The sequence below is a fragment of the Macrobrachium nipponense genome, chromosome 16 (genome assembly GCF_015104395.2).
Source record: "Macrobrachium nipponense isolate FS-2020 chromosome 16, ASM1510439v2, whole genome shotgun sequence".
Classification (NCBI taxonomy): Eukaryota; Metazoa; Arthropoda; class Malacostraca; order Decapoda; family Palaemonidae; genus Macrobrachium; species Macrobrachium nipponense.
Window position 1 is genome coordinate 38,066,521 of NC_087209.1, and position 17,065 is coordinate 38,083,585.

The 17,065-nt window shown below is 44.2% G+C and overlaps 1 protein-coding gene across 1 annotated transcript in view; it reads right to left on the reverse strand.

Moving 5' to 3' along the window:
- Positions 1-17,065, reverse strand: part of LOC135195676 (golgin subfamily A member 2-like) — a 212,058-nt gene that overhangs the window by 151,158 nt on the left and 43,835 nt on the right. Inside the window, exon 3 of the mRNA XM_064222066.1 lies at positions 4,824-5,823. Within this exon, the coding sequence (XP_064078136.1) occupies positions 4,824-5,823 (1,000 nt within the window). The remainder of the gene's footprint in view (positions 1-4,823; positions 5,824-17,065) is intronic.

Genomic DNA, 17,065 nt, shown 5'->3' on the forward strand with positions numbered 1-17,065 from the left:
TCCAAGCACTGAATCTTCGACTTGCCCTGATCAGCCAGTCGTCCAAGTAGAGGGAGATGTTTATTCCCTCTAGGTGAAGCCATCTTGCCACATTCGCCATCAGGTTGGTGAATACTTGTGGAGCTGTAGACAGACCGAAGCACAGAGCCCTGAACTGAAAGATCTTGTCTCCTATTACAAAGCGAAGATATTTCTTTGACAAATGGTGAATGGGAACGTGGAAAGGAAATATGCGTCTTGCAGGTCCAGAGAGACCATCCAATCTCCTGGACGAAGAGCCGACATTACTGAGCGGACGTTTCCATGCGAAACTTCTTTTTCTGTACGAAGCGATTCAGGAGCGCTTACGTCCAGAACTGGCCTCCACCCCCCCGATGCCTTTGGTACTAGAAAAAGGCGATTGTAAAATCCCGGGAGTGTGGATCCTGCACAAGTTCGATGGCCTCTTTTTCCCACATTTGCTCCACCATTTGAAGGAGAGTCTTTCTCATTAACGGGTCTCTGTACCTCGCTGACAGTTCCCGAGGCGTAGATGTTAGGGGAGGGCTGTCGTCGAAGGGGATTACATATCCCTTCTTCAGGACCGACACTGACCAAGGGTCGGCTCCCCTTTTTTGCCCATACTCCCTGCAAAGTTTAGGAGTCTGGCGCCCACTGGTGCTTGGAGGAGCAACAAGTCACTTGGATTTCTTGAAGGGCCTAAATGAAGACCTTCCTCTCTTTTCAGAGCTCTTCTTTCTGGCAGGGGAAGAGGCCCGCTGCACCTCCACGAAATGGGCTGCTGAGGAGGACGAGAGTCCTTCTTAACCGTCGACACTACAGGCGTCCTTTCTTGGACGTTTGCGTTAGTAAGTCTTGTGTCGCCTTCTCAGTTAGCGAGCGAGATATATCCTTCACTAACTGAGAAGAAACAGATGATCCGATAGAGGGGCGAACAGTAAGGCAGTCCTCTGGCTCGGAGAAACCCCTTTCGATAATAGGGATCCATAAACTGATCTCTTTTTCAGGAGACCAGCACCAAAAAGGGAAGCCACTTCACCCGAACCATCCTGTACTGCCTTGTCCATGCAGGACAGGACGCTATGGAGAATTTCTGGGTTTTTCAGAAACTCCGGATCCTTAGATTTGTTGGCCGCCAAACTCCGAGTGACCAATCCAGAAAATTGAACACCTCTAAAGTGACAAAAAGTCCCTTTAGAAAGTGGTTCAACTCTGAAGTGCTCCACGTCGCTCTGACCGATCCTAAGGAGTGACGTCTAGAGGCCTCCACTAAATTGGAAAGTCGGCATCTGCAAGAGGCAGGTAGAGAAAGACCCATAGTCTCTCCTGTCCATACCAAATACCTCTCTTTCCCGTGCAATCTGGAAGGAGGCATGCAGAATACCGTCTTTCCTAACTCCTTCTTCTTGTCCATCCAAGAATCTAAAGAATGGAGTGCCTTCTTCATAGATATCGCAGGCGGTCATTTTTAAAAAGGCCGACGATTTTGCCGTAGCCGAGCTTGAAAGAGCGAACGAGGAGAAGGAGGAGCCGCCGGACTAAGAGAATCTCCAAATTCTTGAAGTAATAATGAGGCTAAGACTTTATAACTAGAAAGTCCCTCATTAGCAGAGTTCGTCATCAGACAACTCGTCTAACCCTCGATCAGACGAAGGAGAAAGTTCACGTTTGGAGGGAGAGTCCTTCCAAGACCTCCTATGTTCTGAAGGAGAGGAGCTCCTATTTGGAGAAGAGTCATAACCTCCAGGAACGAGTCCCCGACTCTTGCCTCCTGGCTCTTGACTCTTGCCTCCTGACTCCTGCCTCCTGGCTCCTGACTCCTGCCTCCTGACTCCTGACTCCTGCCTCCTGACTCCGGACTCCTGCCTCCTGACTCCGGACTCCTGGCTCCTGCCTCCTGACTCCTGCCTCTTGCCTCCTGGCTCCTGGCTCCTGCCTCTTGACTCCTGCCTCTTGCCTCCTGGCTCTTGCCTCCTGGCTCCTGCCTCCTGCCTGGATGCCTCTACACTCCTGTCTCTGGGCTCCTGCCTCCTGGTTGACTCCTCACTCTTGGCTCTTGGCTCCTGCCTCCTGGGTGACTCCTCACTCCTGGCCGGTGCCAGACGTCTGATCGGTTCATCCAGGTTCGTACCGGAAACCTCACCTCGAGTAGGAGTATCGATCCTGGAGGCAGATACCTCCATACGTCTGGAGGATCTTTTAATAGGAAGGGAAGTGTCTTTCCTTCTAGGAGGCTCCTTTGACAGGACTCCTACAACGACGAAATCTGTTCCTGCATCGCCATCATGAACCTCTTCGTAGCCTCCTCTTTATCCTCTTCGGGAGGAGGGGAAGGAGGAGGGGAGGAGTCCATAGCCTCCACCTCCTGCCTCCTTCTCACTCTGGTTGAAAGAATGGCTCTTCTTGCCTTCTTCACTCCCGAGGGAGACTCCTCAGGGAAGTTTTCTGGGCTCGAGTCAATAGTCGGAGCCTTCCAACTCCTCTTGAGAGGCCGAGATCGATCTGAATCTCTCCAATCACGTCTCGGTGATGAAGATCCCGACGACGAAAAACACTCACGTAGGACGCTTTTACAATAGCGATCCTTGGCAGTCTGGGGTGTCACAGAAACCGCCGAAGGGACACCTGATCGGTGGGATTCTCCACAACCTCCTTTCGGCTTTCGACATTCCTTCTCCTCTGGGCATGTGAGCTTGGAAGAGGTCTAGACCTAGGAAGCGTTGCTGAGCCGACCAGATGCCCCTCCACTACACTGGGACACTCATATCACTGTCCACTGAAAAATCACTAGCTTACCTTGTATGGCAGCCATTTTGTTTTCCATCAACTTGAAGGCTGCTTTTAGATCCGCAAGTTCTTTTGCTGGATCTACAGGTTCTGCAATAGGAGAAGGGGCTGCAATGGAAGGAGAAGTAGCAATACTTACCCTTGGGGAAGATCCCAAGCTTGGAATTAGTTCAGATCTAGAACTACTTAAACTTCTATGAGAAGCCTTCCTCACTCTTTCTCTCTCTAACTTTTTAAATAATTAGTTAGATTCTTCCATTCTTCTCACTCAAGTTCTCACATTCCTTACAAGTATTAGTAAAAGAACATTCATACTCCCTGCACCCCTTGCATACCGTGTGAGGGTCTACCGAAGCTTTCGGCAACCTCACCTTACAGCCTACATTCACACAACGTCTCACAACCATTCCAGAGTCAGACATTATTAAGAAATTCCAAATCAAGTCCACAAAACAGTCCACAAAAGCGTATGCCAATCCAACAATCCAGATACGTCACCAAAAGTCGGTCAAGAAGATCAATTGCCGGTGATAAAAGAAAAACCAATCGAGAGGAACCAACAACAATGTTGATGGTCCGGGCGACAGAAGAATTCTGATTAGAAAACGGGGATGGTTCCTAGTCCTGCCACCCAGGGCAGGGCGGTAGATCACCTGACCTACCTGTAGCGTGTGCCGCGAAATTTGAAATTCTGTCGGAGACGACGGAGTCTATAGCTAAGTATATATCTGGCAGGGAAGTTGAATGTATAAAAATCTAATTCAAAAGAACAGTAGTACATATTAAAACTCCTAAATTATAATGCCTTCCCTGTTATTAGTTACAATACTTTATGCTATCATAATGAGCAATTTTTTAAACCACCTCTGTAAAACCCATAACTACGTATACAGTTCTATTTGCAGATTTTTCTATGGACCGTATATACCCATTATTCACGGAAAATTTGCCTATTCACAGTATTTTCCATTGAGCAATGTTCAAAAATTACAGTGGACACCCCTTATTTGCGTTCTCGGCATTCGTGGACTCATGTATTCGTAGATTTCTCTATTGACCATATCTACCCATTACTCATGGGATATTCACATTATTTTATTATCAGAAATATCCACAAATTACTGTATTTTCATATCAATTTCATGATTAAATGCACTTTTTGGGATAAAACTAAAAAACCAGACATTTTAGTGGGTTTTTCTTGAGTTTGAACTAACAAAGTAGGCAGTTTTAAGCATTTTTTATAGGGGTTCTAAGTATTGGTGGATTCTAATACTCAGGTAAAAGCATTTTTATGAGATTTTTTTTGTGTTTTAACTATCAAAATAGGCAGTTTTAAGCATTTTAGAGGGGTTTTAAGTATTCACTGTATGTAATTACTGTATTCTATTGCGTATTATGTACTGATATCAAATTACAAAGTTAACACTATCTTTAATAGGGGTTACATTGAGTAAAGTGCTGTGCCTTTGTTTTAATTTTCTCAAATATTTCTCACGTAATTTCTTTGTGAAACGACAGTAGTTACTAATGCTAGTAGTACTGTAATTTCTTGAAAATAAATAAATACTTTATATAATCCTGTCTAACATTATTAGTTGAATGGGCACTATTATGCAAAAAAATTATGTAACAATTTTCTTTTGCTACTAGTTAAGCATAATTTTTTTTGAACTATCATTAACAGGTATGGCTTTAACTAATACTTACAATGTTACTTCAGACATATAATGGTCCCAACACAAACTTTCCGAGTACTACAACCAAACTGCCTTACTGTACCTACATATCTCTAAAAATATTTCATACATATCTTTGACCGAGTGACTGTTACATACTATATTACTGAAATAATGATGTTCACTTACAATAAATCCCTCATCTAGAAAGCATTTCAAAATTATGGAGGAAAACTGAGGGAAAAACTAAAGTGAAATCATGGACAAACACCATAAGTTATACCTCAATTTTTGCACAGTTTTAGCCAAATGTAAAATTCTAAAGTGTGCAAATACTACCAGTAGCCAGGCACTTACTTGCTCCTTCTGTTTCACTCATGAGACCGCTCAGTTGCAGGGATATCTGTCGAAGACTTTCTGAGGAAGACTTTAAAATAGGCTGATTCGTTTGGTCCCCTGCAGTGAGATGTATTGCTGTGGTAACACTTGCCGTAGTTTCTGAACTGACAGAGCCATCTCTGTCAATGAAGTCAACAGCACTTTGTCGATCGGAGTAATCTGTCGTTTTGGTGGGCGCTGTGGCCTCGGGGACATCCTCTTTTGGTTGTTCTGGGATGTCTGCAGATGATGAAGTGAGTTCCTGATGTGATGTGGTATTATCTGATTCAGTGCAATCTTGGCTATCAATATCATCTGGTTCTATGACAGTGGGACTTGCAACAACCGGCATATGCTCCTCTGGACTTACAAAATTCTTGTATGATGTATCAACTTGTGACACTACATCACCACTTGATGTCTCAGATATGAATGCAAATGGATCACTTTGTGAAGCATTGGTTTGGAAATATGATGCTAATGAACTCTGCTGGTTATCTGCTGATGCTGTTGGCTGATGCATTACACCAACTATTCCATTGACAGTGTTTTCGTAAGTTCTGTCAGGGACTCCACCAAACACTTGACCCAAGTTTGGCTGAGTAATATTTGTTGGACCAGGAACTATTTCTATTGGGGTTGTAAAAGCTGGTGTCATTCCTGCAACTGATACATCTGGGTGAATTTGGGTTGAATTTATGACATTACTTTCATCAATTGAATGTTTTTGCAAAGCTTCAGGTTGTGCATGATCAGGTGGCTCATGCTCAGCTACTGGGGTGCATGATGAATTTGTTGTTTCGCCGTTAATGTAATGATCAGCTGGTAAAGCCATGCAACCTTGAAAGATAGTGTTATCTTTTATCTTTACATCATGGGATGGGTCAGGGAAGTCCTCTGATGCCAAATCAACTGATGATGCCCTTGAGGACAGTGTGCCAGATTCTGACAAGAGACTGGATTCTTCTGTAGCATTGCCCTAGAAAGGAATGAAACCTTTTAATTAGTCAATAAATAAAGTAACATGCTAAACAGAGATGAACTTAGACAATTAATTTTCTAAAACAACATTCTATTGAGAACATCTTGCAGGTCAGAAAATCACAATTTTTAAAAGTAAATTGTATTTTTCCTAACTATACAAACCTGAGGTCCTTTACATTAGGAATTACTATTGGCAAAGCTGAAAAATGATATTGTTATGATACAATAAAGTTTTATGCATACTTACCTGGCAGGTATATATATAGCTGTATTTTCTGAAGTCCGACAGAATTTAAAAAACTTCCGACACACGCAGTGGTCGGCCAGGTGGTTAGTACCCATTCCCGCCGCTGGGAGGCGGGTATCAGGAACCATTCCCATTTTCTATTCATAATTTTTATTTCCACTGTCCCCTGAGGGGAGGTGGGTGGGTACTTGAATATATATATATCTGCCAGTTAAGTATGAACAAACTTTATTGTATCATAACAATATCATTTTGCTCATGAACTTACCTGTCAGATATATATATAGTTGAACCCCACCGTTGGAGGTGGGAAGGGACAGAATAGAAGGATTTTGGGACACAAATGCATGCAGATGATTTACATCTTGGTTCCACCTGTTAGCATAGCCGACTTCGTGATTACTGTCACCCAAGTCTGCTTCTGCTTTACTAGAGTTGCCAGCGAGGTAGAGACCTATAAAGCTGGTGCACTCCAGATGATCTGTCAACGGGGGCGTGACCACAATGTGACTAGACCATATTGACCATACCATGAGGGCTAAGAAGTAAAATAAAAATAATATATATATATTAATTATATATTCCACCCACCATGACCAAACCTAGCCAAAGTTAATGTGTGTTCAACTAAGGCTTCAGAGTTAAGAAGTCGCCGTTGTCAGCGACTCCACAACTAAATTAAGAGCTCTTCCTAACCATTTTCTACAGGATAGGATGAGTAGTACTCTTGCCCCCATAATTGTGTCTCAGACAACGTATGGCCCTAGCGAGCAGCAGATCTCATATGCCATCTTTCACATCTCGCATTGAGTGTGAAGTGAACCCAGAGTTGCTTCGCTAAAACATGGTACTCAGGATGTTGCTGAGTGCCATGCTCTGTTGAAATGCTTCCGAGGCCGCGCCCTCACCTCGTGAGCATTCAGATAAAAAGATTTCAAATCTTTGTGCAAACACAATGAAGGAGCATTTTTTGAAAGAACTCCTTAAAACTAAAACCAGGGTGTACTTCGATATGGGCAAGTCTGGTCTTTTTCGGAACACTGCAGATTGCCCGACTGACTTCGACTTTCTTGATTTTAAGTAGATAAAACTTGAGAGACCTGACAGGGCACAGGACTCTCTCTGGCTCCTGCCCACTAACTTGTGCCATCCTTGCTTCCAAGATCCTGGCCCAAGGACAAAAAGGGTTTCCATTCTTAGGCCATAACGAAAGGCTTAGAGAGCACACCTCCTTGTGTTCTCTAAAGCCAAAACTTGTGACGATGGCTTAAAATCTCACTAACCCTCTTTGTCGTATCTAGGGTGGTTAGAAGAAGGCCTTCCTGATCACATACAAGAAGTTAACAGGCAGGAGAGGTTCGAATGCTTTGACATCAAGAACTTCAGACTACGTCTAAGTTCCATATTGAAAGCTTCGATCCGGAAATGCACAGTCTGTACTAAAGTCAGGTGAACGACCAGTTGACCAGTCAGACGAATCAAGGACAGCAAGGCTGTACCCTGAAGACCAAAAGGCACTATTCTTAGCTGAAGGATGAGTGTCTGGACTGCCTGGGCGATTCAATCTAAGCAAACCTTGGGGGTGTATCAACGCAACCCAACGTCGTCCGCAATCGACTTCGTCAATAAAAAACTCAGGGCTACTATATGTCGCCTGATCTCGCACGAGTGTCTGACTCCGAGAAAACAGGCGAGACAAAAAGTAGATGGTGAGCTAGAATCGAGATTCCACAGACCTCAATGATCGTGAAGGTCTTTGTTGTTTGACAGATGCAAATCTGTCAAACAACATTCTCTGTTGTCTGTTCGCACTGGCAGAATTTTCAAAACTCTCGGCAACCGCTAGACCACTGGTAGTTCAGGTGATCTCCCCCACGTTCCCGTGGCGCTGGTACTTGGAACTATTCCCGTTTTCCTCAGATTTTCTCTGAACCCTGTCTCCTGAGGGGAGGAGGGTGGGAATTTAATTTAATTATATATACCTGCCAGGTAAGTATGCATAAAACTTTATTGTATCATAACAATATCATTTTTATGCATGACACTTACCTGGCAGGTATATATATAGCTGATTGACACATTTGGAGGTGGGTCACAGACAGCAACATCGTCATAACTTCAAAAATTAACTAATTTTTAAAATTATTCATTAAATTCCTTACCTGCCTCAAGGTAGCTGACTTCGTAGGTCCTGCCTCTTAGCCTGCTAAACCTTAGTAGCTCTCAACTAGGATGTGACCTGTTTGTTGAGAAAGCTAACAACAAGGGTCTGACAACTGGACGGGACAATTTGTTGACAGGAAACCCTAGCCCTCTCTTACCAGGGCATTCATGCTAGAATAAGTTAGACCACCTGAACCACACACAAAGCTAACGTAACACATTACACTTCACATACTGAAGAGGAAATAACCCTCTCAGACAACCATAAAAAGAACACCACTTAATTAAAATACCTAGCATGTTAGTAATCTATCGTTGCTGCCGTCGATCGAGACGATTCGTACGGACTTTTGCAATCCTGTAACGAACCTCTAGATGATCGTTACATTCTACGCCTGTTGTTATAATAGGCTCTTTCTCGTAAACTCGAGCAGGGACCGAGAGAAGATACTTCTTAAGATATGAGAGAGCTGTGGAATATCAGAGTTGATGTGGACCACTGGTTCCAAAAACTCGTTTCGAGGACTGGAGGGACGACCGAATTGCATTTACTTCTTTCAGATTAAGATCCAGGACATCTGAAACACTATCCAGATGTCCGGCACCTTCTTTCTATCATGACGCACTGAGAGATGTTCAGCATAATTCCTAGATCTTGAATAATATTTCAGTTTCCCGGTAGGAAAAAACTGTGGTTTGAATTGCAGTCTATTTGGGGAAACAAACTTCTTCAGGAAGGAAATGGTCCCCAGCAAGCTCATCCATTCCCTCCCCGAGTATGCTTACTTCCCTATAAGGCTGCGCTTTGCCTAAGCAGGAGAGCATATAAAAGTGCAATGTTGCGGTAGACTCGTAGTTCTATACAGTGCGGTAACGAGCACCGAAAGGATTAAGAGATAACTCTGTTGAACATAGTAAGGCAAAACTAATGCAACGTTTATTCATTCACGTAAGAAATCCCCTCAATCTTAGGCTAAAGTCCGTGATTGTAGGACAGAGATACAGTTAGTCAGTCAATCCCGCAGGAGAGACGTAACCGCCAGCACAGAGATACGGTTAGTCAGTCAATCCCGCAGGAGAGAGAGACGTAACCTACCGCGGATGACAGCGCACGATCTGTTACTGGCTCGGTTGGAACTTGGACAGTCAGACACAGCGCAGCCAGCAGCTTACGAACGTCGTCTCTTAACTTTATGTCTGGGTTGCCAGCTACCCTATTCTACGAAGAAATAGGTCCGTTATTTTTTGAACAAAAAGAGACTCTCAAGCTGGTATATTTAAGCGAAACAGAAAACGCTAAATATATAGATGCGTTTGTGTCGTCAGAACACTACCATACAACGGTAAAAGATAAATCGGAAACTCCTGGAAGGCTGCAGGGAGTGACGATTAAATGTCCTTAAAATAGTAGACAATAGACCTCTCGGTTGCCATCCGAAGAGGTAACTACAGCAAGCGTGTATGACTTGAACCAACCAGTAGTAAAATAATGCAAGGCAAAAAATTTTATTATATCACAATAAAGTTTGTTCATACTTACCTGGCAGACATATATATATAGCTGAATTCGGAAATACAGCTACATACATATCTGACAGGCAAGTTTCATGAACAAAACTTAGAGAATCGAAGCAGACAGCTCAAGCTTCTTAAGATACTGGACATAAGCGTTCATTGACGAAGTCTACAAGTCTATTTCTTGTACGAGTCTGCGAATGAGGAAGGAGAGCTCTTCCGAACCTTGTCCTTATTCGCTTACGCAATATCAAGTTAATGAGATGTTTGTCAATGAGAACTAACCCATTAACGGTACAGAGAGATATTTTGTCAATGAGGGGAGACCCACTTACTTGACAAAACGATAGTATATTGTCAATGGGGGAAAGTCACTGAATTGACAAAACGTAATCCAGGAAGTCGAGCCTTTTATTTTTCGATTCCCGTCTCAAACAAGGAAGGGACAAGAATCCTGTTAAGAGACTGGGCTTACGGTAGGTAGAACGACGATGCTCAATCGGCATGGAAGTCTCGACTAGAAACTAACAAAATCTATCATCTGAAAAACCCTTTCAGATGGTCTAAAAGCTTTAAATTTATTGGCAGTATGGCAAAGGAAGTCCTGTCTTGCGCTTTCCTGAAGAGCGTCCTTTTGATGAGTGCCTTTGCAAGAATCCTACTGAACGTTGCCGAAAATCCTGACGTTCAGGACGTCGAGCCTTTACATAACCTGTAACTGTCTTATCTCAAAGTCTTGACTGAGGTAGAGAAAACGAGATCTTCCCTTGAGCTTTCCTTAACTCCATCCACCTTTGCGAAAAGCAATATAATATTGACAGAGACCTCTTGAATTCACGAAACCCGAGGTCTTGCTGGGTTTCGAAGACGAAGTTCTGTTCACTTTCTTGAGGCTCAAATCTTAAACAAGAGCTTGAAGAGTTCAACAGAAACGTTCTGGTGCGCGCTCGGCGTCCACTGGCGAGGACGCTCGGCGTCCACTGGCGAGGACGCTCGGCGTCCACGTCCTGGTGCGCGCTCGGCGGCCACTGGCGAGGACGCTCGGCGTCCACTGGTGAGTGCGTCCATCCGAGCGTCCTGTTCAAGCCGATCGTCCAAATAAGCGTGCAGAAAAGCGTCACGCTCCTGACAGGCGTCAAAACAAGCGAGAGAAACTGCCTTCTTTTTCATATTTCTTGGTGGAAAGAAGTACACGTGATCAGGCAACTTTCGCCTTCTTACTTCTCACTGAAACACATAACGAGGGAGAGGGGACGTGAAGCGTCCTCTTCTATAAAGCTTCTTAGAGGGCGCGAGTCCTTCCGAGAGCTCCAACCCTTGTGCGGGGAGGACGCCTTGGAGGACGAGAAGCAATCCTTCAGGATTCGTGCATGTGCACGCACTTTGGCAGTCTGGGGATTTTCATCAGAAACTGCCGAAGGCACGCCAGATCGGTGGGGTTCCCTGTAACCCTCCTTCGGCTTTCGACATGCCCTCTCCCTTGGTTCTGGGAGTTAGACAGAGGTCTAGACCTAGAGGCGTTTTTTATAAGGCCGATCTGACGCACCCTCCACTACACAAGGGGCACTGTCACTGCACTTAGCCACTTCACTATTGCTCTCTAAAGCAAGCACTTTCGATTCTAAGTTACGAATCGAAATAGTATAAGAGAAAGGGCAATAACCTCTACAGACACTGTTTTAGGGCCCGAAGGCAACATTACAGGGTTAGGCGTAACAAAAACAGAAGTAGAACTCTTCACAACAATGAAGGAGAGCGATCACCTCTCGCAGACATAGTCATAACCCGTAGGCCTATACTTTACAGCGTTAGGCCAAAATAAAGTCTACCAGAAGGTTAGCAGTATCACTACCCTGACTTTCGTAATTTTGATTAATTGCGTACATACTAAACAAACTTTTTCTTTACGGAATTAGGACACGTTTACTGATTAATTGCGTACATACGAATCATACTTTTTCTTTACGGAAATAGACATGTTTACTGATTAATTGCGCCCCCCAAGTGCGGAACTACCGAAGCTTTCGGTAGCCACACCCTATCTTTGCAGGCAACACCCTCTGAAACTAGCTTAACTAGATTCAGATATCTTATGCAAAAATGAATCAAATTCAAATCAATTTAAGATAGCGTATGCCTAGCCACAAATCCAAGTAAATAAATTAAAAGACAATTAGGATACTTAGCGGCAAATGAAGTTTCCAAAATCCTAAGCCGGAGGTACTGAAAACAGGTGTTTTCAGTACTGGCGACAGAAAATTTATGAATAGAAAATGGGAATGGTTCCTGATACCCGCCTCCCAGCGGCGGGAATGGGTACTAACCACCTGGCCGACCACTGCGTGTGTCGAAAGTTTTTTAAATTCTGTCGGACTTCAGAAAATACAGCTATATATATACCTGCCAGGTAAGTGTCATGCATAAAAATAGCCATTAAACTCTTAAACAAGGTGGTTAGGCAGTAACTACTGTCTGGTTGGCAGGAATATCTGCCTGCCTGGATGTAAACATTCCAGTTTGCCTTTTGGCCCAGGTTTCAGATTGAGGGGTGGCATGAGGTGGACATAAATGTAATGTAAAGAACCTCAGGCTTGCATAGTTAGGAAAAATACTATTTACTTTACAAAATTATTATTTGTTCCCACATGATATACAAACCATCGGTCCTTTACATTAGGAAGACTCACTAGTTGGAGGGAGGAATCTGAGCGAGTCTCTTGCACTGACAGGAGTTCGCCACACCTGGGCTAAGAGCGGGGAGGAGTACCATGCCTCTGACATATTGATTGGAGTACAGGAACTGTGTGATCAAATGTTAGACTTTTGGACCTTTTCGAATGAGTGAGGAATCATAACTCATAAAAAAACGGCTGGGAAGAATATTAAGAGTCGGAGGCAGTAAGGCAAAGACCTTTACTAGAGGAAGGAGTGGGATTGCTTCTATGATTCTAGAAAGAAAAATAGAACAGGTGCTTGATGTGTAGACTTACCACATCAGACACCAGTTCAGCAAGTGTAGGTTTGAGTCCCATTCTCCACCCAAAGAAAGAGAAGTAGGAGAATGAAGAAGGAGGAGGAGGAGAGGCCAGTCTCTCGTAATCCCTCTCGCTTCCAGAACCACACCTAAGGGGAGATGTCCTGTTTAAGAAGCCAGGTAAGAAAACATAACTTGCTGAGCAGCTACCACATGTCCATGAAAAAAAGGTTCCAAGGACTTGTAGGCAAAACCCAAAGGTAGAAAAACATACCTAAATATGGTCCGATCAGACCAAATTTCTGTTTCCAAACAGACAGATTCCTCCAGAATGCGAGGGATGGAGTAAGCCATTGATTTCGTAAGCTCTCGGGTGGAGTGTACAAGTCGTCATTGCCAGCTGTGGAGTACCTCCTCCAAATCATCTCACAAAACCAAAAGAAAGACGTGTCCCTAGACACTCCTGTGAAAAGTCGTTGACATCCATGTTAGGGATGTTGAGTATATTCTGGAAACTAATGCATCACCCTAACAGGACAAAGTAACAATTGATTTGGATAATGGATTACAAAGTCCAAGGAGTAGGGGACAATGAAGGAGTTGAACCTGGCAAAAGATGCCAACAGATTCAGAATTCGCTATGACATCTGTGATAGAGTTGAGTCATTAAACACCATTTCTAGAAGGCTCACATTAAAGAAGGTCCATGAAGATCATCTATGTATTTTCTTTGATAATTCTTGCAAGGGCATGTGTGAAGCATGAGATAGGAACCCTAAACTTGAGTCACATGCTGCCCAGGGAACTGGGGTCCCGGGGATGGCAAAACCGAATGAAGTTTCTCATCGAATGAACACCTTGCAAATTAAACAAACAGGGAGAGAAGACAAAAACATTGAGGTTTTCCCATAAAGTCATCACACATCATCGCAGTGTCTCATGGGTCAGGTGCGATTGAACGGAAGACCTACAGACTTCTGCTGCAACGGGTGGTAAACTCTGATAGGGAGACTTCAAGATGAGCAACCTCTCCATGAAGGATTGCGTGAAGGAAGTACTCTGCTCCAGTCACCTGAATCCAGAGGCTGAGCTTGCCTACCAATAAATTCCACCCGGAAATGTGTTTGGCAAATAGAACTATTGAGTGCACTAGTTACATTCAAGCACCTGTAATGTCAACTGAATCAGGAGGGAAATGAGACCCTCTTGTGGTGATTTGTGCCACTACTGTGATGATGTTGCTCAACATCACCACTGAGTGTCTCAAAACTAAATCCTGAAACTCTCAGGCAGCCTGAAAGGCTACCTTGAGTTCCAGGACGTTGACGAGAAGGTATGTATCATCTTGGTTGCACGTCTTCAAGACAACAGTCCTACAGGTATGCTCCTATTCCTCGATTAATGCATCTGATAACTGAAGCATGTCACGAGAAGAATATGCAGGCATACTCAAAAGGTTCCTGTCGATCGAGCACAAACCTAAATCCTTCCTTATCATTCGAGAGAGAAAAAAAGATTAAGGACTAGAAGCAGACCTTCATTCTCTACTAAAGTGAGTGAAGGTGAAGCTGCCCCAAGGAGAGGCTTCTATGGTGACAACAGGATACCAAAGACATCTAGCTCTGACCGAATTGGCTACTCCCAAAACAGGAACACAGGGGAGAGGAGATGGAACAGAAGTTCGATGGAAGATGGCTGATACCCTGAAGAAAGCAGATACTTATACTGAAGGATACCTACTACCAGGTCTCGGCTACGTCATTATCAAGTCAAGAGATACGACAGACATCCCTTCATCAAGGATCAGCAGTTGGAGAATGCCTGTTATAAGCCTTCTCTTGTTATCTCCTTTCTGGCCTCTCCCCAAGCAGAAAGAAGGTTGAAAGAGACACATGTATGTGCACTTTCTCAGAAAACAAAGAAGAAGGCTGGGTGTTTCCACAATTGTCCTTTGAAGCCTAAAACTTCCTAGGGGCTGAAGAAGGGCTGGCCTGATTTAGGGTCAGGGCGGGCAGATACAAAGACCCAAGGGTCTAGGCTATTCCCCAGATGACAAGGCTGATGCCCTGACATGTTCCCTGACTACTGCGGTATATACCAACTCTTTAAAAGAGAGGGGCAGAACCAAATAAAGGTTCGTTCCTAAGGGTCGAGACGACTTCGGGACTTACAAAACTAAAGATCCGAATTAGAGCAATGTCCCTTTTCCTAACACCAGAATTGCCCACAGGTTGCTGTCTGGTGGTTGGTAGGGTAAACCAACTCCACCACCCACTGGTCTCCAGAAGGCAGAATCCTCTCCAGGAATGATCACATCTGAAGAGATAAAGCCCTAAAGGAGTGAAGGATCACACATCTCATAGGAGACTGCTTGGAGGGAAACATAGCAGTGTCCTCCAGGCTTGCTGTCTCTTGTTGCAAAAGGGGATACCCTTCATGGCAAGGAAAAACAGTGAGAGACCAGAGTCTGGGTGAAGCAGAGACAGGACAACTTGCAGTCAGTACAAGAGCCCTCCAGGGCAAGAAGAATCACTCATCTTGAGGCAGTGGAGAGGAAGAGAGCTTGAATGGGCATCTTGACCCGAATGAACTCCTTGTCTGGAGAAAAGGTATTCAATTGGTTGAGAATGCCCTCGCAAGCAAGGAACTTGGCAGCCCCTTCAAAACCCACTGTCTCTCCTGGAAGAGCAAGGGCCTTGAGAAGTGAAGATTATTCATAGGGGATACTGCGGTCCTATCCCTGAGATCACTGTGCTGACAAATCAGAGCAAATGAAAATCGAGGGTGTTTGTATCCTGAAGACAATCCTCAAGGCCTTTAATGGTGTGATACAGTGTTCCTTCTGCATTCGTGGGGATAGGTACCAGACCCCCGGAATACCTAAAACCCGCAAATAGTTGAAACCCCTATAAAAATGCTTAAAACTGCCTATTTTGGTAGGTAAAACTCAAGAAAAACCCACTAAAAATGTTCATACCTGTTTCTTTTAATAAAGCAGTCCCTGGTTATTGGCAGACTGGTTAATGGCAATCTGGTTTTATGGCGGTTGTCTAGCTCCATAAAAATGAAGGTTTTATTGTAAAACTAATATTGTAATACCTACTGAACACCTGAATAAGCCCTGGTCACTTACCAGCCCGAACCCTCATTTATTAAAAATATACCAAATCTTTGGTTAAAATAAACGATCAGTGTTGCCAATCTCCTGGTAAACACCCTCGTTACCTAGTTACCAGCCCACCGCTGGTAGCACTGCCTCACGGGCCGGTCACACCTGCCCTCTCACGTCAATCATAACTCAATAATTCTGTATGAGAGGGGAGGAGGGTGGGAATCATTCAGGTGTTCAGGTAGGTATTACAATATATTAGTTTTACAATAAAAACTTCACATCGCAATACATCCCCTGAACACCTGAATAAGCCCGATTAACAACATTCATTTGGAGGTGGGGAGTCAAATCTGCCCGGCCTTCCACTGTACCAGTTGTCAGTCAATATAATTAAGCACTCACCCGACTCATTTTCTTTACCAGAATGCATTTGGAGACGAGTACCCGAGTCAGTCTCAAGTTCATTTGTCACTCGTCCAAACTAATCTCCCATGTGTGACCTTCTAGGCCTCCCATGTGTGGAGGGAAAAACTCCCTGCACCTCTACCCTAAAGGTCAAAACTCATTGAGTGCGGGAGGGATACAAACCTGTTTCCTCTCAGCTGGCTATGTGCCTCACCTGAGTAGAGGAAAACTGAAGACCTCCCATGTGGCTCTCGGCCTCTCATGTATGGAGGAAATCTGAAGACCTCCCATGTGGCTCTTGGCCTCTCATGCATGGAGGGAAACTGAAGACCTCCCATGTGGCCTTAGGCCTCTCATGTACGGAGGAGAAAACCAAAAACGTTGTGGTGTCTGTCCATCGGTGCGTCCACGACGGTGTCGTCGTTCATAGTGCTGTCCTCTCCTGTAGTGTTGTACCTGCCTGTCTGTTCTATGCCTGGTTGCCACTTGGAAGAATACCCTCAGACAGACCCAGACCTGTTCTTTCCTATCTGTCCTAATAGTACTTAAAATCCTCTCGTGATATGTCCTATCATGAATACCTCCTACATATCCCTAATATTTGCTCCCTACTCTAATACTAACTCTGATCACTGACTCGTATTAACTAACAGCTATCCCCTATAACTGCTCCCGCTGCCATGAATGGACCTAAAGAAAACCCTTCGTCGGACTGAAACTGAACATCCCTCGAGTAGAAAGAAGTGAAAACCGAAACTGACTTCCAAGTCGCTGCCTGCAGAATCGCCGATATTGAAAAATATCTTAAGAAGGCTGCCGAA